Here is a 23621-nt window from a genome sequence, read left to right on the forward strand (position 1 = left end):
GGCGGGGCTGCGCGCGCAGGCCGGGTGGAGCCGAGTCAAAATTTGGAGTTAGCGTCTGGGGGCGTAGGCGGGGCTGCGCGGGCAGGCCGGACCTGGAGAAACGCGGCTCCGTGGCCGAACGAGAGGTCCCGGGGACGTGGCTCGAGAGGCGCGGGACGCGGGGCTGAATTCAGGGCGGGCCAGCGGCCTCGGGGGCCCGGACGGCGCAATTGGACTGCAGGTCGGTTCCGGAGTGGGCGGAGTCGCAGGAGGGGCTCGCGGCCGGGGTCCACCCGGAACTCCTCGGTTTGTGCCATCACGCGCGAGGGAGGTGGAGGCTTCCTCGGAGGGGAGGTAGGAGATGGGTGTCTGCGTGAAGGGATGTGAGTGGGCGAGGGTGGACTCCACCCCTACAGCAGCGCCCTGCGCCCTTGCACCCGGCTGATCTATGCCACCTCCGGTCGTGTGCGGGCAGAGCAGCCCCTTTCCTTGACCCTCTCCCCACTCAGAGAAAGGCCCTCATCACATATTCCTGGTCTTTTGGGAAAAGTAGGTGGTAGAAGGCTGTAATACAAGACTACTCTACTCCCAAGGACTGGGTCTGGGCTAAACTGCGGGACTGCCCCGCCGTCAGAGCAACACTGGCTCCCCACACTCCCACCCAGCTGACACTCTTTACTTGTTTCAGGGGTGGGAGTATTAAGGGGCTCGGTGGATGAAGGTGCGGAGTAGGTGGACACACTTGCTTGACATACAACATCTGTGGCTTCAGACCCAGGGCTCTGGAGAGTAGAGTTATCTGTCTTATTTGGGCTACTCACCCCATGAACCACCACTGCACACACTTGCTCTGTTTGCAGGCGCCCACCATGGAGCCAGGCAGCATGGAGAACCTGTCCATTGTGTACCAGAGCCGTGACTTCCTGGTGGCGAACAAGCACTGGGACGTGCGCATCGATAGCAAGACATGGAAGGAGACACTGACCCTCCAGAAGCAGCTGCGGCACCGCTTCCCTGAGCTGGCTGACCCAGACACCTATTACGGGTTCAGGTATGAGGGGACATAGCACAGGTAGTCCAAGGCAGCCTCCACTGGAGCGAGGTGGTCGCCGTCAGCTAAGCCACTTCTGTCCCTTTGCAGGTTTTGTCACCAACTGGACTTCTCCACCAGCGGAGCACTCTGTGTGGCCTTGAACAAGGCAGCGGCAGGCAGTGCTTACAAGTGCTTCAAGGAACGGCGTGTCACCAAGGCTTACCTGGCTCTGGTAAGGCTTGGCCAGTCCTGGGGCTCGGGGACACCAATGCTCAGCCCACTTTGGCAGGCCCTGAGTGTCGGTGGCTCCCCTGCCCTGCAGGTTCGAGGGCACATCCAGGAGAGCCGGATGACCATCAGCTATGCTATCGGCAGGAACAGCACGGAGGGTCGGGCCCACACCATGTGCATCGAGGGAACCCAGGGTACAGTGGGAAAGGGGGCCGGGGCCACGGGGCACCTTCCGCCCAGGGGGACCTGGGGTGGGTAGAGCCAACCCAGGCGACTGGCTTGTGTAGGGGTGGGCTGGGGCCGCAGGGTTGGCCCAGCCAACCCTTACAGTCTCCCTGTCAACCCCCCAGGCTGTGAGAACCCGAAACCAAGCCTCACGGAGCTGGTGGTTCTAGAACACGGGCTGTATGCAGGTGACCCCGTCTCCAAAGTGCTGCTGCAGCCCCTCACAGGTATGTTCAGGTGTGGGACCTGGAAGCTTCCCAGGCTCCTTAACTTACCACCCAGTGTCCTGCCCGCAGCGTGGTAGATGCCTGGTGTCAGCGTCTCCTCAGGCAGAGCGCTGCAGCGCTCCTGTTCCATGGGGAAGCACACTGAGACACAGAGAGATAGAGTAGCCTGACTGGGACCACCCCAGCCATTGCCTACAAAGCTGACCCTCCTCTGCACATTTAACCTTGCAGCCTGAGGATTTTACTCTATGAGTGGTGTGGGGTTTTTTAATTGGATTTATTGGAGTGGCATGATGTAGTAAAATCATATAGATTCCAGGTATACAGTTCTGTAGTACATAATCTACATATAGCATTTTGTGTTTACACCCAAGTCAAGTCTTCCTTCATCATCGTGTATTCCCCCTTTACTCTGCTCCACCTACAAGTGGTCTTGCTGGTCTGGATGTGAAGCCATCAGGAAGACTGGCCTGAGTTCTCCATTCTACTGAGTGCCACCCTGGCCCTACTCTCAACAGAGGTGACCCTAGAAGTTGACTCCATTATGAGCTTTTATGTCCTCGTCTGTAGTAGAACGCAGGGAGGGTTTCTGTTTTCAGACATTGTATGAGGCAGCTGGGGACAGTGCTGGGTGTGACATGACCAGTGGGTGGCAATCATGGAGCAAGACGCCTGCCTCACTGGCCCTCTCTTCCCACACAGGCCGGACACACCAGCTGCGTGTGCACTGCAGTGCCCTCGGCCACCCTGTTGTGGGGGACCTGACCTATGGACAGGCCTCGGGCCGGGAAGACCAGCCGTTCCGCATGATGTTGCATGCCTTCTACCTGCGGATCCCCACGCAGACCGAGTGTGTGGAAGCCTGCACACCGGACCCCTTCGTGCCCACCCTTGATGCCTGCTGGAGCCCCCACACCCTGATACAACCGCTGGATCAGCTTGTCCAGGTCCTGCGGGCTGCCCATGATCCTAAACCCACAGAAGGGGGCCAGGAGCCCTGCAGCCCCTCCATTCGTCTGCCTGAGCCAGGCCGGCCCCCACCGCCCCCTGCCCGTCCCCCTGAGACAGAGGCACAGTGGGCCTCATGCCTTCAGTGGCTATCAGAATGGACGTTGGGGCCAGATAACTGAACACGTGGGCCTAGTGTTGGGGTGCAGGATGGAACCTTCAGGTAGATGGGAACTGCAGGTCAGAACCCAGAGCCCATCCCGAGCTAGAGGTGTCCCAGCCCAGGAGGACTGAGGCTCTACCCCAACTGTAGCAGCCAAACCTGAAGAAGGACTGAAGGGCCAATAGGGGGAGCCAGGCAGCCACGATGATGGAGGATGAAGGGCCCCGTGGAGTAGGACCAGCACCCCAGAGGAAGCCAAGGCCTCCCAAAACACCTTTCTGACTCCAAAGCTTCACTCCTAGCCCCTGTTTTGAGACTTGCCCAGGGATTGCCCTGGAAAAGGACCTGGGTCAGCCCTTTCCTGGGTGGCCTCCTCCCCCGGCGCCTAGTCCAGCTCCCAGAGCAGCCTGCTCCTCTCTGATCAGACCCTCTGCCATCACCCCAGCTCAGCTGAGCACTCTCCGCCTGCAAGTCCCGACTCATCCCTTGCCTGGCCAGTCCTGCTCGTGCCTTGGCTTCTGCCTCCACCCACGTCCTGATCATCATGAGGGTGCATCTGGGCCATCCTTCTGGCCTGACGTAAATACCGCTCTGTGGGGTCCTCCCACCCAGCCATAGGTTGTTGGGCTTTAGCCTAGGCGTAAGGGCAGCCCAGCTTCCGCCTCTGCCCCTCACAACACACATCACTCAGCCGCAACTGAGCTCCTGAACTTAGAATAAAAGCTCAGTGACTAATCCTGTGAACAACCATGAATAATTCTGATGCGGGGATTCCGGGGGGAGCCCAGACTCCTGTACCCTTCTCTGCACCAGGCAGACTTCTGCACCAAGCCCCCCACCCCTGGAGGGCCCAGGACTGACCTCTTGATCCTGGCTGCTGAGCTGTACCCCCATGCAACAAGTACCTCCTGCCCTGGTTGGGAGAAGCTGGAAGATCCCCAGCCCTCCCAACCAAAGACATAGGTATGATACATCCATCTAGTCTCACCACAGTCCGTTATAGAGCTGCTGTCCCAGCCACCGTCACATCAGCCTTCTACTGTGTCAAAATGCCATGAGAGGCGGCCCTGGCCGGTTGGCTCAGTGGTAGAGTGTTGGCCTGGCATGCAGGAGTCCCAGGTTTGATTCCCAGCCAGGGCACACAGGAGAAGCGCCCATCTGCTTCTCCACCTCTCCCCCTCTCCTTCCTCTCTGTCTCTCTCTTCCCCTCCCACAGCCAAGGCTCCATTGGAGCAAAGTTGGCTGGGGCGCTGAGGATGGCTCCTTGGCCTCTGCCCAGGAGCTAGAGTGGCTCTGCTGAGCATCGCCCCCTGGTGGGCATGCCGGGTGGATCTCGGTCGGGTGCATGCGGGAGTCTGTCTGACTGCCTCCCCGTTTCCAGCTTCAGAAAAGTGCAAAAAAAAAAAAAAAAGAAATGCCATGAGAGGCTGTCACCTGGACCTCTATCCAGGATGAGGCCACATGCCATGGCCCTGTACATGGCTGGGCCAGATCCCTCTTTTCTCTAGGTGAGACAGGTCCTGTCATGAGGCTCTTGGACTGGATCTACCTGTGATCATAGCAGGATCTTGGCTGGGACAGAGCCGGAAGCAGCCACCATAGGGCCTCTGCAGAGACACAGTTCCCAGCCCCTGCTCTCGACCTGTAATGGGAGGGGCTTGGACAAACCAGAGGGGCCCGCAGGATACCTGTAGTGGTATTCCAGGTGGCCAGATGGTTTTTGTGGTGTGCCCAACCTGACTGGCCAGGGATGCGATGGGGTAGCACCGCCAGTCCCTATTCTCACACACCCTGCTTTTGGCAGTTCTCACACTTGCTGAGACCTGCCCTGCCTCACCCTGTGCCCCTGCCCCCAGGCCCCCCACATCCCACGCACAGGTGTCAGCCTGGGTGCATGGCCTGGTCATGCTTCCCACTCTGCTGTGTGGCCAAAGGCAAGTTGTTCAGCCTCTCTGGGCCCAAGTTTCCTAATCTGTGAAAACGTATGGGCTAAGGCTGACTCAGTGAGGAGGCAGTGCGTGGAAGAACCAGGGCAAGACGTGACCACAGCCCAGCAATTGCTCTGTTGCTCTGGTTGTTGGCTGGGGCCGCCCTGGAGGCTGAGCCTCCTGCACCCGTTGTGGCCTCCTGCATTCTCTGGCTGCTTCCTGCTCCCGTGCCCTCTGAACAGTGAGAATCTCCAGCACTGAGACTGGTGGAGACCCCACTACCACGTGACATTCCACTCCCTAAACATCCTTAAGCATAGAGCCATAGCAAGCTCTCAGCCAAAACCTGGACTCCCGTGGGAGCAGTGTGGCTGCCAGGAGCAATCCCCAACTGGTTCCTCCAGCCGCCGGCCCCGACCCAGGTCAGTGCCTCTGCCTGGCCGGGGGCTGGTGTGTTGGTCACATGCGGCCCTGTGGTGCAGAGGGCGCTCAACCAGCAGCTGAACCCAGACCTCTCACTGGTCGGGAAGTTCCTCCTGCAGTCATCCCTCCTGCTTAACCTCAGAGGCCTGTCTGGTGGAGTGGCCCCCGGGCACGTGTGGCACACCCTCCTGGCGCCCTCATGCCTTCCCTGCTCCTGGCACGCAGGTGTGTGGCTGCGCATGCTGGCTCTGCTCCAGCACCCACAGAACAGAAACACTGCCGCACACCTCACTAAACCTAGGTGCCACATTGAGTCCGTGTGTGCCTAATGTCCCTGAAGGACACACACATGCACATAGCTGCGCGTGCTCCCAGGCACACATATACAGGCTCCCGTGTGCACATGCAGACACCAGCACACACGGTGGAGGTAGGGGTGCATGGGTGTGAACGTATGCACGACCCCTCGGTGGGAAGGGGTAATGCTGGGTAGTCGCCAACCTTGCACTCAATTTCCCACTCTCCTGGGGCTGGGGAGCAGGTGCCGCTGTGCTGGGGCCCCAGGGGCCGACATAGCCGCGTCACCAGGCACAGCCCCAGCCCCTCCCTTACACATTGATCTGGCAGGTGTCACTACAGGAGTGGGTTGCTGCACAGGCAGGGTTCTGGGTGAGGCATGGAGGTGAGTGGGGACCCTGACACCGCAATCCTACACCACCCCCACCACGAGGCTCAGCTCCGGGGACTGACGTGATCAGTGGGCTGGCATCGACAGTGTCCGGAGTGGCTGGCGCACTGTTACAACCCTCTGCATCTGCCACCTGCCGCAGGCCACAGAGCGCCACTCTCTGCCACAGAAGGTCTCTGTGCTCAGGTGAGAGGTAGGGGTCAGGGTGGGGGCCACCACTAGCTGGGCCCAAAGGGCCAGGCTTCTGGTCTGCTCTCTGCAGCTCTGGGAAGATAGCTGAGCCCCTCTGACCCTCCGTTTTATCCCGTGCATGCGGTTACAGTAACCTCCCCATCTTGCTCCTGGGCCATGTGGAATCCAGAGACTCACAGGTACCCCAAGCTGTGAGACTGTGCAAGGCTGTACCCAGGAGTGGACAGTGTGGGCCAGACTCCCTGATGCTCCTCACCTCCCAGGGCCTGCATCCCCACGCCTCACAACTTTCGTCTCAACCATAGCTCGGCTGCCCCTGGGGTCTGCACCATGGCTTGTGTCTGGGGCCAGGCCTCAGGCCCAGAGACGGGCAGAGAGCTGCTTAGACTGCCTAGATGTGAGGGTGGAGCCATGGCCACTCCAGGGCCGGTCGGGAAGCCACCAGGTCTCTCCCCCGTCTGCCTGTGGGGACTCACTGGGACTGCTGCCCTGTAACGAACAAGAGCTCCTCCATTCATTGGAGACCACCACCACCAAAGCCACAGCCTGTGGGTCCCTAAGCCCCAATCTGAGATAAGAAGGGCCTGGCTCCTCCTCAGGCAGATCCCTTTTGTTCCAAAGCTACGCCTTTTGTGGCGCTGCGCCCCTCCTTAAAGATGGGAGAGAACACAACTGCAGCCTGGCTCACGCTGCCTGTCCTGCCAGGCACCTGTCTTGCATGAGCGTGGATGGCGCCCTCCTCACCTGTGCCCCTTGGCCAAGGCTGGTGCAGGGAGACGGTGGGGCGGCCTCATCACTTCCTGTCTCCTCTCCAGCTTGCCCTGGACCCGCTGCTCAAGACCCCTGTGCCTTCCTGACACAACGTCCTGTGCGCCTTGCACGGCCATGGGTCCCAGAGCAGGTGTGATGACGCCCCTCAGAGAAGGGGCTCCTGGGGCTGCGTGGCGGAGATGTGGAGAGTGCTTGCCCTCTGCCCACCGTGCCCTCCGGAGCCTGCCGTCGAGGGTCCGGCCCCAGGATGCCCCTCCTCACGGCTGGCTGGAGGTCACGGAAGGGAAGGAGAAAGGCAGGCATGGCACTGGGCCTGGGGTCCTGGAGGGGACCAGGCAGGGACAAGGAGAGGTAATTGCTAGAAGGGGCTCAGGAGGAGGTGGTGGTGTACCCCAGTTTCTCTGCTTGGGGTCTTGGGGCTCAGACTGTTGAGGACAGAGCCATGAAGATGGGAAGTACATGTACATGGATACACACATGTGTGGACACTGGTGAGCACATGTACAGGCCATCACATATGTGTGCACATGCTTCCAAACACAGAAAGTCACATGCCACCAGGTACACATAGGTACACATCGTCACCTGCATGTGTACTGCCATACCACCACATAGGCGCACTGTACTGAGAATTCACACACCATAGGCATGTGCATGCCACCACACACATGTGCACATCACACATACATACCATCACAGACACACACAATAATGTTGGACAAAAATGTATACGGTCAGACATACTGTCACACTCACATTCTCCTAGGCTGCAACACACAGGAGACCAGGGCCACATGGCTTCCGAGGTCTCCATGTTGGGGCGGTCATAGACGCACCCAGGACACAGGGGTCCCCGGGCAGAGTGCACTGGATGCTCCCACAAATGCTCTTGCCCTGAGGCAGGCCCAGCCACTCAAGGGGCTTCCGGCCTATTCTGTTCCAGGTGTCCTGGCCAGCCCAGGTCTCATCCTCTTCATGTGGCTCACTGCCCACTGCTCTCGTCCCCAGGCCGAGGGCTTCGCCCAGGAAGGGCTGGATGCCAGCAGGGATGACCTGTGGGCTCGGTGAGTGCCAGCCCCTCCTGCAGGCTCTGAGTTCAAACCCGATTTCCTGCAGCTGATTCCCTGGCAGGCCCAGAGGGCAGGGAGGCCAGACCTAGCGGGCTGGGCAGGCCCAGGGGGTAGGGGCAGAGGACCAGGCCCAGGGATGGGGGCAGGGGGCAGGGTGCACACGATGACTTGGGCATCGCTGTGGCAGGCTGCTAACTCCCGGCTCTGACCTGGGGGCCCGGCCGGCCTGCGCTGGGCACTCTCCCACCTTGCCCTGAGATGGCCCCGAGTCCAGTGCGCTGCCTCAGGGTCACAGCCACATGGCTGACAGCAGGTTCCCAGGCCATCACAGCTGGCTGGAGCGAGGAACCCTCCGGAACCCCCACAGCTCACACTGCTCCCCTTGGCCCGGCAAGGCCTCAGACTTCTTCTTTTTATCCTGAGGCTTGGCTTTGCCACCCTCTCGGGCCCCAAACAGACACTGAATCGTTTCCGCACGCTGTCCGGGGTTTCGTGCTTAGTCTTGGCTGTCCTCTTCTTCTCTGGGAGTTGAAGTTCACTGATCAGCCACCAGTCACTTGATCAATCAGTTGACTGAGCAGGCAAGGCTGGAGGCCCACGTTGGACCGGCTGGGCCCAGGCTAAAGTCCCAAAAGACCCCCTCTGCACGTATGACTTTATAGACTCACACCGTGAAGAAAATAGATGGATCTGGCTGCAGTGGCCCAGCAGGTGCCCAGGCCACATCTCCGAACCCTCAGCCATCCCTGGGACCGGCTTGGGAGGACGCAAAGACCCAGCCTCTCGCAGGGACCACCCCTGCTCACAGCCCAAGCCTGGACTGGGTGCTCGCAGGACTGAGGGGGTGAAGCAGGAGCCTTGCCCCTGTCAGAGCCCTCCCTGTCATGCTTCCTCTGTCTCACTCCTTCTGTGTTGGGACCTGACCTCCATCCCCCATGCTGCAGCCCCTCCTGCCCCCACCTCCACCCCTCACCCCTGCCTCCTCTGCTCAGTGCCAACACCTCCCTCCTGCAAGGCTTCTGGTGCCAGCCAGCCAACCAGCTGTCCCAGGGCCAGCTTTCGGCTCTGATCAGGAGGATGGCATCACAACAGGTGCTCCTCAGAGCCTGGCAGGTAAGAAGCCCCGCTTGGCATGAGTGGGCTGGGTGTTGAAGGCAAGAACAGGGTCCTAGGAGAAAGATTCTGGAGCTGGGGAGGAAGGGAGAGCGTCCCCGGCAGAGGACACAGGCCAGCCAGGGCAAGGACCACCCGGGCAGAACGCAGAGTGTGCTCACCTAGAGTACTAGGCCCGTGCTGGGGACGCTGGACACAGTTGTCTCCAAGCCCACTGCCAACTTCACAGCCACCCAAGCAGCATCTCTTAGCCCAACTCCAAGGGGACAGAAGCCTGCCCGCCCTGTCTGTGGTTCCCCAGGACGGCCTGCATGGAATCATTTCCAGGACTCCTTAGTCAATTGCCCACAGAGCTCGGGCTCCTGTTCTTGGTTCGGTGAGGGCTTGTCCATCTGGCCTGCACTGACCCCTTCTTGCCTCTGTCTGGCACATGGTGCCCCCCTTGAGGTCCTCAGACCCCTGAGGAATGTATTCTAGCCTGCTGGCCTTTCCCCCACCTGGGCCATGAGGGGCTGCCTGAGCCCACCTCGACTCACAGCTGACCTAAGCATGGACTGCCCTGAGTTGGAAGGGAGGGAGGGAGGAAGAAAGAGCTATTATTCTGTCTTATAATATATATATTATATATTATATATATTATAAGTTAGTATAAATCTAGTAGCAAGCCTGACCTGTGGTGGCGCAGCGGATAAAGCGTTGGCCTGGAATGCTGAGGTCGCTGGTTCAAAACCCTGGGCTTGCCTGGTCAAGGCACATATGGGAGTTGATGCTTCCTGCTCCTCCCCCCTTCTCTCTCTCTCTCTCTCTCTCTCTCTCTCTCTCTCTCTTTCCCTTCTCTAAAATGAATAAATAAAAATCTAAATTTAAAAAGTATAAATCTAGTAACAAAAGGAAGAAACACACACAAAAAGAAGAAAACAAAACAAAATACTAGTAATAAATTTGAAAAGACCCCCAAGTAGGCCATGCCGGACAAGAAGTCTGGGCAGGGGTGGCATCGGGATGAGTCTCCATGGCGCAGTGGGGCTGGGGGTGGGCCGAGGACCTGGGGCCAACCTGGGGTGGGTGATGGTCATGTTCAGGCTGGGCTGACCCATTCTGAGGCCATTCTGATGTGAAGGTTGAGGCAGGGAGAGGAAGGCCTCAAGTCCAGGTGACACAGAGCAGGCAGGGAGGAGGAAGAAACTGGGTGATGTGGGGGCGGGCACAGGGGGCTTGAACCCAAAGGCCCCACACTGAGGGGCGGGTGACGTGGCAGAGAGAGGGGGCTGGGCAAGGGAGTAATGCGCCTTACACCCTGCCCAGCTCAGCTGCCTGGCCAACCTGGCCGCCCTGCATGGCCTCCAGAGGGACTTTTTGCTCCACCCACCCGACCTGTTGCTCTTCTACAAGTGAGTGCCCCTCCCGCCTGCCTAATGTCCAAGAGGTGAGCATGCTTCCTCTGGTTCCAGGGGTCCTAGCTCGCCAGGGGCACCTGGGCCACCCCACAGGACCCCTGGCTGGCCCCGCCCTCCCGACAGCCCCCAACCCACCTGCAGCCTGGGGCAGGTAAGGGAAGCCGACTGCTGGGCCTTCATCCACCGAGCCGCCCAGGGGGACACCGAGCTGCTGTCCAACCTGCCTGACCAGAGGGCCGCCCTGCAGCGCTCAGCCTTGGCCTGCCTGGTAGGCCCTGGGGCAGGATGGGAAGGTGGGAAAGGGGGAAAGGGGAAGGGGGGAAGGGGGGAGGGCCAGGCTCTCGCTACCCTGCTGTCCTACAGGGGGTGCCCCGCCCACAGCTCAGCGCCTCAGACCTGCTGCTCCTCGGGACCCTGGTGTGTGACATGGATGCCTCCAGCATCGTGGCCTCGGACCCTCGTGTGCTGCGGAACCTGCAGCGCTGCCCCCGGCTGACCCTCGCCCAGCAGGATGCTCTCAACACAATACTGGCCAGTGGGAGGACCGTGCTTGGGTGGGTGGGTGGGGCCTGTCCCCTCTGTCCCCTCGGTCCCCTCTGTCCAGGCCGCCCCGCCTGGAGACAGGAGGCAGCCAAGGGCTCGGGCCCAGGAGTTCACTGAACTCCATCACCCGGCTGACCTCCACCTTCCGAGGCAGCTCACAGCTCTACCGACCTTACAGCCTTTGGGGCACGCAGATTTGGGGGTGCTGCCAATGCCCACTGGGCCCCTCCATCCCCCTGCCCCGAAGTCTGGGTGGGAGAGCCTCTTCTGGGTAGGCAAGGTGTCCCCAGCAGGGCAGGCCCTGGGCACTGTGCGCTCAGGGAAGGACGGGCAGCCTCCCTCCCTGAGTGCAGGGGCTGTGGGGCTGCCCCAACCCTGACCCGCACCCCTTTCCCACACACCAGGCCCCCTAGCTCCTGGAAACTGGGGGGGCTTCAGGCTCTGGGACCACTGGCCACCTACATCAGCCCCAGCCTGTGGATGCAGGCGCAGGAGGTAGGACGGTGCCCTGGGGTGGGGTGGGGAGAACTGAGCGGGCCCTCGTCACAGGGAGGGTGTCCAGCCGACGGGCCCTCGTCACAGGGAGGGTGTCCAGCCAACCCTTCACCACTCTGTCCGGGCCCGAGGGCTGACCACACAGCCACTCCAGTGCCTGAGTGGCATCTCCAGGCGTGCCCATCACAGGGTTTTCCATCCGTGGGGTGGGAGGAGCAACCAGCTGACCCAGGGTGTGGAGTCTCCAGCACCTCCTGCCAGGCCGTGGGCCTGGACTTCTTTGGCAGTATGGTGGCCTCATGCCGGGCAAGGCAGCTCAGCCAGCGTGACACCAAGCGCTTTGTCACCAGTTTCCTTGAGGCAAAGGCCAAGGCCAAGTCAATGTCCTCTCGGCCCAAGCGGGGCACAGGTCAGTGTAACCACTGTGGCCCGGGGACACGGCTCTGGACTCCTGATCCTGGGTGGGAGCTCCCAGTACACAGCCTCACCTGCTGCTGCACCTACCGGGGTGGGCCCAGGGTCTATGTCTAGCACAGGTGGGTCTCAGGCAGTGAGGCTAAGACTTCTGAGTCAGGGCTTGGCTGGGAGTCGAAGTCAAGGCCAGGGTTGACTCAGTCTACTCTGCGCCAAATTCTTAGCTAAAGGTCAAGCTTGGGGAGAGTCAAGGATGGGTCAGGGTTCGGCATGATGTGGAGCCCAAAATCAGCAGTAGTATCCAGCTCAAGCCTAGATGAGCGGCTGGGTCATCAACCCCACCCCACCCCACCCCTCCGCCAGCCACAGGGAGACCCTGCGTCCAAGGCAACATCACAGCGGCCACGCTGCGTGACAACCTCTTCCTTGTGCGCTACGACTGCTCACAGCTTGAGTCCTGCCTGGGCAGCCACGTGCTCAGAGCCAACCTGGACCCCCTGCTGCAGCACCCACTCCCAGCTGAGTGCCAGCGTGTCATCAAGAACAAGCTGGCTAGGGTGCGCCGAGAACCGGGTGGAGGCAGCTGGGTGGTGGGCGCTGGGGGGCAGGGCCTGACCCGCTCACCCGCCTCAGATCTACCCAAGCGGCATCTCAGAAGAACCGGGTGGAGGCAGCTGGGTGGTGGGCGCTGGGGGGCAGGGCCTGACCCGCTCACCCGCCTCAGATCTACCCGAGTGGCGTCCCAGAAGAACCGGGTGGAGGTAGCTGGGTGGTGGGCTCTGGGGGGCAGGGCCTGACCCGCTCACCCGCCTCAGATCTACCCGAGCGGCATCTCAGAAGAACCGGGTGGAGGCAGCTGGGTGGTGGGCTCTGGGGGGCAGGGCCTGACCCGCTCACCCGCCTCAGATCTACCCGAGCGGCGTCCCAGAAGAACCGGGTGGAGGTAGCTGGGTGGTGGGCTCTGGGGGGCAGGGCCTGACCCGCTCACCCGCCTCAGATCTACCCGAGCGGTGTCCCAGAAGAACCGGGTGGAGGTAGCTGGGTGGTGGGCTCTGGGGGGCAGGGCCTGACCCGCTCACCCACCTCAGATCTACCCGAGCGGCATCTCAGAAGAACCGGGTGGAGGCAGCTGGGTGGTGGGCGCTGGGGGGCAGGGCCTGACCCGCTCACCCGCCTCAGATCTACCCGAGCGGCGTCCCAGAAGAACAGCTTCGGCTTATCACCTCTCTGGTCTACCTCTACTCCGGCACCGAGATCGGCCAGTGGAACATCACGTCTAGGGACACAGTCACGGCCCTGCTGGCCTCGGATGTGGCCCTGGAGAACCAGACGGAGGTGAGGGCACAAGGGCTGGGGCAGGGTGGCAAGGATGGGGGTGGGGACCCGCTGATCCTAGTCTCAGAAACCCCAGCCCCACCGACACCAGCCTTGCCCCCAGGCCATCCTGCAGAAGTTCCTGGACCACAAAGGCAGCATCACTGGCACCCTGCTTGTGGCCATCGGGGGCTCCCGCCTCTGCTGGATGAGCCCCCAGCAGATCCAGGCCATCCAGCCCTCGGAGTTCCGGTGAGCCTGCCCCTCAGCGTGCTCACTGCGCCTTGGGCTCAGCTCCACCCCTCAGCAAGGAGGACTGGATGGGGGAGACTGAGGCTCCGAGGGCGGGCGACTGAGGCCTCGGGAGGGGCCTGGCCGGCCACGACAAGTGTGTCAGTCTCCTACAGCTGCCAAAACAAAGTTCATCAGACTGAGCTTTAAAAGAACAGATGTGCTCTCTCAGTCTGGAGGCCAGAAGTCTGGAGTTAAGGTGTCAGCAGGGCCAGGCTTCCCGTGAAACCCATAGCCGCAATGTCTTCCTGCCTCTCCCAGCTTCCGGGGTTGCCGGCAATCCTTGTATTCTTTGGCTTCTGACCTCCTCACCCCATCTCTGCTTCCACCATCATCATATGACTGCCTTTCTCTCTGTGTCTGTGTCTAAGTTGCCTTCTTCTATGACAGCAGTCATTAGCTTTTAGGGCCCACCCGAATTCAGTAGGACCTCATCGTACTTTGATTACATCTACGAATAGGAAAGACCTTATTTCCAAATAGGGTCACATTTTGAGGTTTTGGGTGGATATAAATTTGGGGAAGACACTATCAGCCCAGTATAGAGGGCAAGAGGACAGCTGTGCTTTAGGGAGAGACGGCCAGGCTCAGCCAACCAGAGGACAAGGGGCTCCCAGCTGGCTCATCAGCCTGCCGCCCCTCCCCAGGCTGGCCGGGGCCCCGGACATCTCCTCCTGCCCTCAAAGCCAAAAGGACGTGCTCTACTCCAAGGCCCGAGAGGCCTTCAGCAGTGCCAGCACCACAACTGCCTACTACCACTCCATACGCCCCTACCTCGGTGAGACCCCGCCCTGAGAGCAGACACCCCTCTCCCTGAAGCCCCGCCCCTCCCCTCTCACCACTCCCGGCCCGCAGGCGGCGCCCCTGTAGTGGAGCTGGAGAACCTGGCCAGGGCCAACATCTCCATGGACATCTACACCTTCACCAACCTGAACCCTCATGTGCTGCAGGTTGGCCCTGGGGGGTACTCCGGGGGGGAGGGGCACGCTGGCCAAGCCTGGGGTGCCCTAGGCCACACCTGTCACTTCTCCAGGCTGGTTCTGCCAGGTGTCAACCCTGTGCTCACTCCTTGGGGAAGCACTGCCCTGCTGGGTCTTCCCTTGGCCGCAGAGTTGGGCCCCTTTGTGACTCTCTGTCTTTTCCCCATGCCCCCCCCCCACCTCTTCAAAGAGCCTAAGTGTCGACAGTGTGATGTCACTGCTGGGCCCAAATGTGGGGGACCTGCTGAAGGCACGCAGCCATCCGACCATCAGCTCCTGGCTCCGCAGCCTGAACAGGTCGGCCCTCGGCGAGCTGGGTCTGGACACGGGCCTCTCCAGCCCTGCCGGCCCCACCAGCCCAGGCCTGTCCACCACTGGGACTCGCCACACCACCCCCCGGGCTTCCCACCTAGCCGCCACATTGGGCGGGCCTGGGAGTGACGCCCCCACCTCAGGTATAGCCCCGCTCCGAGCCCTCCCCCTCCTCGGCACGGCCTTGTCTGCCCAGGGCCTCTGTGGACCCCAAACTGCTACTTGTGTCCATTCTCATACTCTGTTGGCCAACTCTTTTTTCCATTTGCGTCTCTGGTGACATTTGGGTGACACTGGCTTCACCCTGTATCGTCCAGTGAGTTATTTTTTTTTTTTCTTCATTTTTCTGAAGCTGGAAACAGGGAGAGACAGTCAGACAGACTCCCGCATGCGCCCGACCGGGATCCACCCGGCACGCCCACCAGGGGCAACGCTCTGCGCACCAGGGGGTGATGCTCTGCCCATCCTGGGCGTCGCCATGTTGCGACCAGAGCCACTCTAGCGCCTGAGGCAGAGGCCACAGAGCCATCCACAGCGCCCGGGCCATCTTTGCTCCAATGGAGCCTTGGCTGCGGGAGGGGAAGAGAGAGACAGAGAGGAAAGCGCGGCGGAGGGGTGGAGAAGCAAATGGGCGCTTCTCCTGTGTGCCCTGGCCGGGAATCGAACCCGGGTCCTCCGCACGCTAGGCCGACGCTCTACCGCTGAGCCAACCGGCCAGGGCCCCAGTGAGTTATTAAAGGACAAAATCGCTCCTCCAAAACCCACTGACCTGTACAAAGTAGGGGCCAAATCCCAAATCCCCAGGAAGGGGAAACTGAGACCTTTGTTGGGGCCCAGAAGAGTGGCCACTCATGACCTTCCCCACCCTCAGGGATGGCATGAACCTGGAGCCCAAAGGAAGGGGCTTACCAGGGGCTGCCAGGACAATCCTGGATGTGGCTCCCAGCAGGACTGACGGTTGCTTCCTCTGCGTTCCACCTACAGGCAGTCCACCAGCCCACCTGGGGTACCTGCCACTTGCTGTGCTCCTGTCCTCCAGCATCCTGTGGCTGCTATATCGGGGCACCCTGGGGCCCAGTTGGGACTGCTTCCAGGGCACCTGCACAATGGCCTCTGCAGACAGCACTGTACTGGCACCTTGCGGGAAAACTGGGGCTGGTAGGCAGAGCTGGATGCCAGCCAGGCCAAGGTGCCAGCCCCAGGCCCAGGGAACCTGGCCGTGTCCCACATCCTAGGAGCCTGCAGGGCAGGTCCCTGCCCCCACTCGGCACCCAGGACTTGGAGCTGAACTGTGACTGCTGGGTCACCAGCTCTGGCCAGCTGAGGGAGACACTGCCCCACGCCCTCTGGTCTCCTTCAGGACAAAGAACTGGGCAAGGGGAGGGCGTGTCCATGGTGTTTACTTTGCTGATTTTAATAAAGGATAAGGTGATCTTCCTCTGTGTGTCCCTTTGTTCTAGGCCCAAGGAGGGGCCTAGAGACCCTCTTAGCCAGGAAGAGGACTCTCACCTGCTAGGTCCTGGGGACTCACCAAGGCCATCCTGGGCTTGTTGGCCTTGCCTCAGGAGAGAAGGGGGCAGTGGAACAACGTCAGGAAGGCCCCAACCCACCCCCACACCCAGCTTGGAGTCCCTGACCAGACAACACTCTTTTCCAAGTACACATAGGAGAGGCTGCAACTCAGGAAGTCATGTCCACAAGGTTACAGCCCTCAGAGCCCCTGCCTCAGGACACCACCTCAGGGCCTCCTACCCTGTGCCCAAACCACCACAGGTCACCTCTTTGGAGGGAAAACATATTCTCTTTTTATTGGGCTCCAGTCCCCTGGGGTGGGGCAGAGACCACCCAGGCCTGCTCCCACCAGACGAGAGTCCACGGCCGGGTCCAGCTCAGCATCCAGAGCAGCGTGCTCAGTTCAGGACCAAAGCCAGGAGCAAAGTTGGGATCACAGTGAACGCAGATCCAGGTCCAAGGAGGTGGGGAGCCCCCGAGAGGGCCTCTGCACAGAACGGGGGTGACTCAGACCCTCCACCTCACTCTACCCCAGCCCCACCCGGCCGGCTACCCCAGCCTACCTCGAAAGCTGAGGTCTAGGACCAGGTAGCCGTTGGGAATGCCACCACGGAGCCCCAGCCCCAGGCTGTCCAGGTCGCTCTGCCGCTGCCGGAGGATCCAGTCCCGCACTGGGCTGTTCCGCTCCTCTGCCTTCAGGCCCTCCAGGTTTGGACCCAGAAGTTTCTGCACCTCGGCAACGGTCAGGGGCTGCAAGAGCCCCCAGGTGGCCGTCAGGGTCTCCCTGACTCTGTCCAGAGGGCTGCTGGACTCTGTTGTGTCCAAACCAGCCCGCATTTCACCAGCCCACAGACCCTGCCATAGCCCCTCCAGACCTTGAAGTTGGTCCTCCCGTAATAGCTGCCCCTTCTGAGTCCCCGCCCTCTCGGTGGCCCCGCCCATACCTGGACAAGCCCTTCCGGTGGCCCCTCCCTTCCCATGGCCCATACCAGCAAGGCCTCTTTCCTTAGTTTCTTAAACGTGGCCACATCCATGCTTGTGTTATGCAGAATGAGAGCCCGCAGGTCATCCGTGGAGGCCCCACCTGTGCCCAGGGAGAGGGGCGCTAAGCGTGAGACCTCACAACACTCCCCCGTCCAGTCTCACCCTCTGGCCACCAGCTGTGAGACGCCCACTCCCTTCACTGAGATTCCCTTTTCCTAAGGAATTTTAGGGCCCTGGTTGGCCTGGAGACCACCTGACTCTCCCAGTCAGGGGAGAGGCTGGAGGCAGTCACGTACCTGAGAAAGGGTCAGAACTCACAAAGCCTCAGTCCTATCTATACACCCTTACAGGGATGGAGGTCACACCTCCAGGGAAAGCCCAGGGAGGCAAGAAGCTGGCAACACAGATGGCGACCTCAGGCATCCTGTCCTCCACGTCCTGGCTCACCCAGGAAGGGTTTGATCCTCGCAAAGTATGCGGAAGCGCTCATGTTGCAGAAAGCGACATGGGCCTTGTGGTAGAGAACAGCCATCTGCAGCGGGCCGCATGCGTCCAGGTCCTGAGGCCTGGCCGCCCTGGGGGTGGGGGAAGTGTGGGGCAGGACATGAGTGGGAGCCCAACACACTCCCCACCCTGGCAGACCCCTGGGACTCACTCAACAACATCCTGTTGCATAAAGCTCAGCTGCTCAGGACTGAGGGAGCAGAGGTAGGTAGGGTGAAAGCTGGCCAGCATATCCAGGGTTACCTTGTCCAGCTGGCCCCCTCCTACCAGATAACGGGCAATCAGTGCAGCCACCTGTGGGAGGAGCCCAGTGAGGTGCCTTGGGGCAGAAAGAGACGGTTCCCTTCAGGACTGCCAAGCCTCACACCCCGTGCCCCCCAGGCCCGCACAACCTCACACCCTGTGCCCCCCAGGCCTGCACAACCTCACACCCTGTGCCCCCCAGGCCTGCACAACCTCACACCCTGTGCCCCCCAGGCCTGCACAACCTCACACCCTGTGCCCATCCCCCCGGCCTGCACAACCTCATACTATGTACTCTCCCAAATAGGTCACCTGAGCATCCATTTTTCTCCCTTTGCTGACTTGAAGCAGAGATTTCACGGTCTCCAGGGATGTCACGTTCCACTTGTGGATGTCCTCGGGGGTGACCTCAAGGAAGAAGTAACTCAGCTGCCGGACCAGGGACTCAGGGTACCCCTGTGGGTAGAACTGCCAGGGAAATTGACCGTGAGGGCTACAGCCACTCCCCAGGTGGCTGGGGAAGGTTTGGGCACTGCATGCAGGCAGGAACGCGGGTCATGAACTACCTGGTCCAATTTGCGCTTTAAAATGTCAAGCTGCTGGTAGGTGAAGGGAACGGCATTCACCCGGTCGATCTGCTCAGCCAGCAGGGCCCCTTCCACGCAGGCGTCCAGCTCCCACTCCTCGTAGAAGACGAGGTTTTCGTCCACCACATGGGCCTCCTTCCCTGGTGGGCAGGCCTTCTCTGCAGGGGGCGGGTAGGGGGGCCGGGGGCCGGGCTTTTCCAGTCAACCTCCTCTTCCTCCCACACCCATGCTGAGACCCTGGGCAACGAAGGACCCTCTCCAGGCCTCAATTTACCAATTAGCAAAATGGGGCATTTCCGAACACTCCTAAGTTGTCACAACTGAAGGCGCTGAGCAGCCAGAAAAGGGCCACAGAGCCAGCAGGTGAGACCCCACAGTGCCAGCCCGCACCCTCAGGGCCCCTGACACTCAGCCGGGCTGGGCCCTGTGCTCACTCTCTGTGCTGCGCAGGGCCCTCGGGAGGATGACAGCCAGCTCAGCCCGCTGCCAGGAACCGTCCTGGGAGGCGCGCCGCAGCCGGGCAGCTGTGACAGCCTGAGGACAGAGCAGGGGTGTGACTGAGCCACACAGGGCCCAGTGTACAAGCACCCCCACTTAAAATCAGAAAACCCTCCCGTCTCCCCAGAGGGTCCTTACCTGTCCTGTGTCTGCAGTCTGGGCCCTGGAAAGTAGCACCCACCCTGCAGGGCAGTGACACAAGGTTCGAGGGGGTGGCTGGGGGCTTCTGGGGGTGCATCATGCCACGGCCCCTACCCTGGAGAGGAAGGGGGAAAAGCCAGCCCCTCCCTGGCCCCCAGCCCCGCACGCACCCCGCAGTGTGGAGACAGAGGGTTAGGCTCCTGTGCCCCATGATGTCAGAGCCCAGCACATCCCAGGCCAGGGCCTCCCACAGCCTCTTCCTGGGATCCCACTGCTCAGGGCAGTCAGACAGCTGTCCCACAAACACCCTCACGTTGGCCTGAGCCCCCATCACATCACTGCCCTGGTTCAGCCTCTAACCGGTGGGGCAGAGCAGAAAGAGACATGGCTGAGAGAGCGCCCGCCCAGAACTCGGGCAGCGGCTAGGTTTAGGGCACCTGCCCAGACTCGAAACGCTTGCCGAGGTTTGGGAAACCTGCCTAGGACTCCAGACGCTGCTCAGATTTGGAATACCTGCCAGGACTGGAGGCACCTGCTGAGGACAGGTGGCACTGTCCACAGCCTGGGGAGAAGGCATGGGACCAGTAGAGCCTTTCCTAAGGTCCCGACCCCCTAACGATCCTGGGCTCCCTCCAGCACTCCCCCATTCCCACCCTTTGCCACAGCCCACCCCCATTACTCACGGAAGCCGAGAAGCAGGAGCAGGAGGCTGCCGTGGGTGGGGGTCCCGAGGACGCCCAAGGCGGGTCGAGCGCTCTGCAAGGCCATGGTCTGTGGAGGACAGCCACTCTGACGGCCCCACTGCTCACATACCCACAGCCAGTGAAAGGCTCTGAGACCCCAATAGGGGCTCCAGGTAGAACCTGCTTAGGCTCCTGCAGCACTATCTGTCCAGCCCTGCTCTAGGGACCAAGCAGCCCACCTGGCCCGCCTGGCCTGCCCCCTCCGGGAAGCTGGTCCCTCCTGCCAGGGGGTGTGGGGTCTGAGTCAACCCAGCCCCAGCTGTGAGGGAGTGGCAGCAGGCAGACAGCTGGCCCATCCATTTCCTGAAGGCCAGGGCAGGGCAAGGGGAGGAGGCAGGGCCACCTCTGGCTCAGGCCGGCCTGTTTCCCCATTTGCACCAGGGGGGACTCATCAGTTCAGCGCTGGGGGTTCTGCTGAGTGTATCCCCCAAACTGGGGCATGGCCGTCTGCCCCCTCCACGCTGCCACACCCACAGCCGCTGGTGCTGGGCTTTGTGCAAACCGAGGGCTCTGGCAGGTGGACCAGGCTGGGTGGGGCCCACCTCTTGGTTCTTTTCTGAGGTCCCTCTCCAAACAGAGGCCTGGGTGGTGCCAGAGGGCAATGCCCTTCCTGCCTGCCGGCCCCTTGGGTGGAGTAACACGTGGTCAGGCATTCCTGTGGGGATGGGAGGTCTCCTTGACCTCTCTAGAATGGAGAAGTAGGTGGGGAAGGTTGTCCCGGGGTAGAGTGGGATTTGAAGGACATCAGGCCATCCACACTGTCCCCTCCCGGGGAGGCCCAGAGCTGGAGGCCACCTGTGGCCCCGTGGAGCAGAGCTATCCCCTCCCCAAACCTTTGTCTGCGCCTGTGTCAGCCCCACCCCTGGCTCAGAAACGGGGTTGGCACATTCATGCTCTAGCAACCCCTTTCAGCTGTGCAAAGAGCCAGCCTGCAGGGAGTGTCTTGGGCAGTGGCAAGGCCCTGGGGGGTCCCTCTCCTTCCTCACCCGGCCCCAGAGGAGGTGGGAGAAAACCAGACCCCAGACCAGAAAAAGGGCAGCAGGCGGGACCAGGCAAGAGAAGCACCCCCCACCCGCCCTGCTTCTCGCCTCAGCCCCCACCCAGCTCCATGTAACCAGGGCCCCCCAGCACCCCAAGTAGGGCCACCTGGGAGCCTTTGTAAGCCACCATGGGCCCTGGCCAGGTCAGGGCCACAGAGACGCCCCGGCTGTCTTTTTTTTTTTTCTCTAAGCTGGAAACGGGGAGAGACAGTCAGACAGACCCCCCCCCCATGCGCCCGACCAGGATCCAACCAGCACGCCCACCAGGGGCAAAGCTCTGCCCACCAGGGGGCGATGCTCTGCCCCTCCGGAGCGTCACTCTGCCGCGACCAGAGCCACTCTAGCACCTGGGGCAGAGGCCAAAGAGCCATCCCCAGCGCCCGGGCCATCTTTGCTCCAATGGAGCCTTGGCTGCAGGAGGGGAAGAGAGAGACAGAGAGGAAGGAGGGGGGGTGGAGAAGCAAATGGGCGCTTCTCCTATGTGCCCTGGCCGGGAATCGAACCTGAGTCCCCCGCACGCCAGGCCAACGCTCTACCGCTGAGCCAACCGGCCAGGGCCACCCCAGCTGTCTTAAGGCTGCAGCTTCCAAGCTTGTCAGAGTAGGACAAGTAGAAGTCAGGGTGTTGCAGCCAGCCCAGGGCATGGTTATTTATGTGCATCATGAAAACAATTGTCAGACATTTAGCGGGTCCTGGGGGAGGCAGGACAGGGTAGGACTGAGTGCCGTTCCATCTCTGACCCTGAGTTCTCTAAGACCAGCATCCACTTACTACCTGTTACTCACAAGCCAGCTGCACACTGGCTTAGGACCTACTGCGCGCTGAGCCCTGCGCAGATGCTGGCACATGCTGGAGCGGGAAAGATTCAGGCCCCGTCCAGGACCCTGGGTGTGGGGCCTGGCCACAGAGAGGGCTGACCCTTCCCCACGCTCCTGCCGTGCCTCTGCTGCCAGAGCCACAGGCACCTGGGGTCTGAGTGGACCACAAGCTCCTCAGAGTACAGTATGAGGTAGAGGTGACTATGATGGAGAAATGGCCAAGTCCTCCCCCACCCTGAGGCATGAGCTCACAGCCTCTGGCAGGTGCCTGGCCGCAGGACGCTGGCAGAGGCTCTCTCCTGCCCAGCCAGTCCCACCCACCTGCAGAATCTCCCGGCCCGGCCCGGCCTCAGTCCCCAAGGTCTGGCCCTCAAGTGATGGAATATGAAGTCAGACCACATTCCCTGCCAACCACAGGCCTCTCTGCAGAGGGTGGGCAGGAGAGCAGATGATGGGTTTAGAACAGGTCTCAGATACAGAGGCGCTATGCAGTCAGCCCAGGGTCACACAGCAAGTCAAGAGGATCTGGTACTAGGACAGAGCTGACTCTCAGGAGGGGGAGGGTGGTCATCACAACGAGGACTAGGGAGGCGGCGTCCATGGTGGCAGAGGCAATGGCTGCCCCACCTCCCCAGAGCCTGTTTGTTTGAGGCTGGTCAGGACCCCCCCCCCCAGGTGGGTCCTCGTACCAGTCTCAGCCTAACCTCTGCTCCCACCCAGAACTGCGTGGCTGGAAGGTGCTGATGGAGACTTCCCAGCCCTCTCCTCCCCAGGTGTGCCCAAACACGGGACGCAGACCCTGCCTGGGCCGCTACCCACCTCCCCAACCCCCACAGATGAGGCTGTACTTAGCCCCTTGTGAATCTGAACACAGAGCTCGGTACTGGGAGACCCCAGCAAACACCCTGGTGCCCCCAGACCCCACCCAGGATCCACGGGGGCCCTGCCCACAGCCACTCTGACATTCCAGGATGATGGACCAAACCTGAGCCTCCTCTGCCTTGGTTTCTTCGATTGGTACGTGGGTGGTCAAGAGGCCGGCAGCCTCTCGGGCCTGTCAGAGAAAGAAATAAGGCCTTACTGGGGCAGCTGAGCGCACTGCTCACGCTCCAGGAATGTGTGGGTGGGGACCCTGCGGAGGGGCCGCCCAGGGGGGAGGGGTGCAGGGTGCAGAGCTGCCGGCCCTTCCCTTGGTGGGCGTGGGTAGAAGCCCAGGCTGACCGTCATGTACCAGGCATGTGTCCGGAGCCAAGGCCTTGCTTCATGGGCTCTTACTCTCCTATTTATCAGGAGGAGAAACTGAGGCTAAGTGAGTGGTCAAAACCCCACAGCACAGCCAGGGTGTGGTCTCCCACTGACACCCTGGCAGGGTCTCCACAGGCCACCCAACCGAGTCATTCTAGGTGGTGGCCACAGGGCCGGGATGTGACTCCCAGAGTACTGTCCACTTTCGAGTGAGTTCTGGGCTCGGGATAGTACAGTGTGGACATCACCATGGGGTGAAACGGTCAGGTGCAAGAGCCCGGGGGTTGGGGGAGAGAAATCCAACCCACTAGCCCTAGTGAGCACACACAGCACTGCCCTCCACGAGAGTGGAGCTGGTGAGAGCCCACCCACTCCCACACTGGCTCTCTCCCAGATGGGAGGTGGCAGCCACCTTTCTGACGCTGTGGCCGCTGGCCGTTGAGTGTGGACCACATGCATGTCTGTGCTGGCCCGGCTCCAGAGTCTGCTCACTGACTCCTGAGACCATAGCCTTCGTGGAGTGACCTTGAAGCTGAAGTCCCTGGAGGCTCCCGCACCTCCCTTCCAAC

The 23621-nt window shown here is 61.3% G+C and overlaps 3 protein-coding genes across 4 annotated transcripts; 2 read left to right on the forward strand and 1 right to left on the reverse strand.

Annotated features, from left to right (window-relative positions):
- The first annotated feature begins 16 nt into the window (after positions 1-16).
- Positions 17-3540, forward strand: RPUSD1 (RNA pseudouridine synthase domain containing 1). 2 transcript variants are annotated; one of them, XM_066275381.1, is made up of 6 exons: positions 17-333; positions 840-1030; positions 1121-1244; positions 1335-1437; positions 1594-1695; positions 2398-3540. In XM_066275381.1, the coding sequence occupies exons 2-6, from the start codon at positions 849-851 to the stop codon at positions 2823-2825; spliced, it is 939 nt and encodes a 312-aa protein (XP_066131478.1). In that variant the 5' UTR covers positions 17-333; positions 840-848; the 3' UTR covers positions 2826-3540. The 2 variants fall into 2 exon arrangements, with proteins under 2 accessions (XP_066131478.1, XP_066131479.1); XM_066275382.1 differs by having other exon boundaries at positions 17-220.
- Positions 3541-5961: 2421 nt separating this feature from the next.
- LOC136336572 (mesothelin-like protein) lies at positions 5962-16113 on the forward strand. The gene is given in 18 exon segments (XM_066278370.1): positions 5962-6031; positions 6853-6938; positions 7752-7872; positions 8871-8991; positions 10297-10382; positions 10530-10656; positions 10752-10942; positions 11336-11426; positions 11688-11835; positions 12204-12397; positions 13020-13175; positions 13279-13406; positions 14093-14223; positions 14301-14395; positions 14616-14880; positions 15722-15875; positions 15877-15926; positions 15929-16113. Coding segments are annotated over 17 exon segments (2118 nt in total). The 5' UTR covers positions 5962-6031; positions 6853-6922; the 3' UTR covers positions 15973-16113.
- Positions 16114-16524: 411 nt separating this feature from the next.
- LOC136336573 (mesothelin-like) lies at positions 16525-22861 on the reverse strand. The gene is made up of 11 exons (XM_066278371.1): positions 22793-22861; positions 19890-19977; positions 19204-19247; positions 19002-19101; positions 18547-18725; positions 18293-18448; positions 17889-18031; positions 17681-17808; positions 17239-17333; positions 16813-16999; positions 16525-16736 (listed from the first exon to the last, which is right to left on the reverse strand). Exons 2-11 carry the CDS (start codon positions 19972-19974, stop codon positions 16648-16650), a joined length of 1206 nt encoding a protein of 401 aa, XP_066134468.1. The 5' UTR covers positions 19975-19977; positions 22793-22861; the 3' UTR covers positions 16525-16647.
- Between the last annotated feature and the right edge of the window lie 760 nt (positions 22862-23621).

Source organism: Saccopteryx bilineata, chromosome 4 (genome assembly GCF_036850765.1).
Source record: "Saccopteryx bilineata isolate mSacBil1 chromosome 4, mSacBil1_pri_phased_curated, whole genome shotgun sequence".
Classification (NCBI taxonomy): domain Eukaryota; kingdom Metazoa; phylum Chordata; class Mammalia; order Chiroptera; family Emballonuridae; genus Saccopteryx; species Saccopteryx bilineata.

Excerpts from the sequence above, each read along its gene's own strand:
- LOC136336573 (XM_066278371.1), bottom strand. The coding sequence starts at position 19,974 with ATGGCCTTGCAGAGCGCTCGACCCGCCTTGGGCGTCCTCGGGACCCCC. Across the intron at positions 19,102-19,203 it reads AGACTGCAGACACAGGACAG|GCTGTCACAGCTGCCCGGCT; the intron begins GTAAGGACCCTC and ends CTCTGTCCTCAG. Across the intron at positions 16,737-16,812 it reads CCTAGACCTCAGCTTTCGAG|AGGCCCTCTCGGGGGCTCCC; the intron begins GTAGGCTGGGGT and ends CGTTCTGTGCAG.
- RPUSD1 (XM_066275381.1), top strand. The coding sequence starts at position 849 with ATGGAGCCAGGCAGCATGGAGAACCTGTCCATTGTGTACCAGAGCCGT. Across the intron at positions 1,245-1,334 it reads CCAAGGCTTACCTGGCTCTG|GTTCGAGGGCACATCCAGGA; the intron begins GTAAGGCTTGGC and ends CCTGCCCTGCAG. Across the intron at positions 1,696-2,397 it reads GCTGCTGCAGCCCCTCACAG|GCCGGACACACCAGCTGCGT; the intron begins GTATGTTCAGGT and ends CTTCCCACACAG.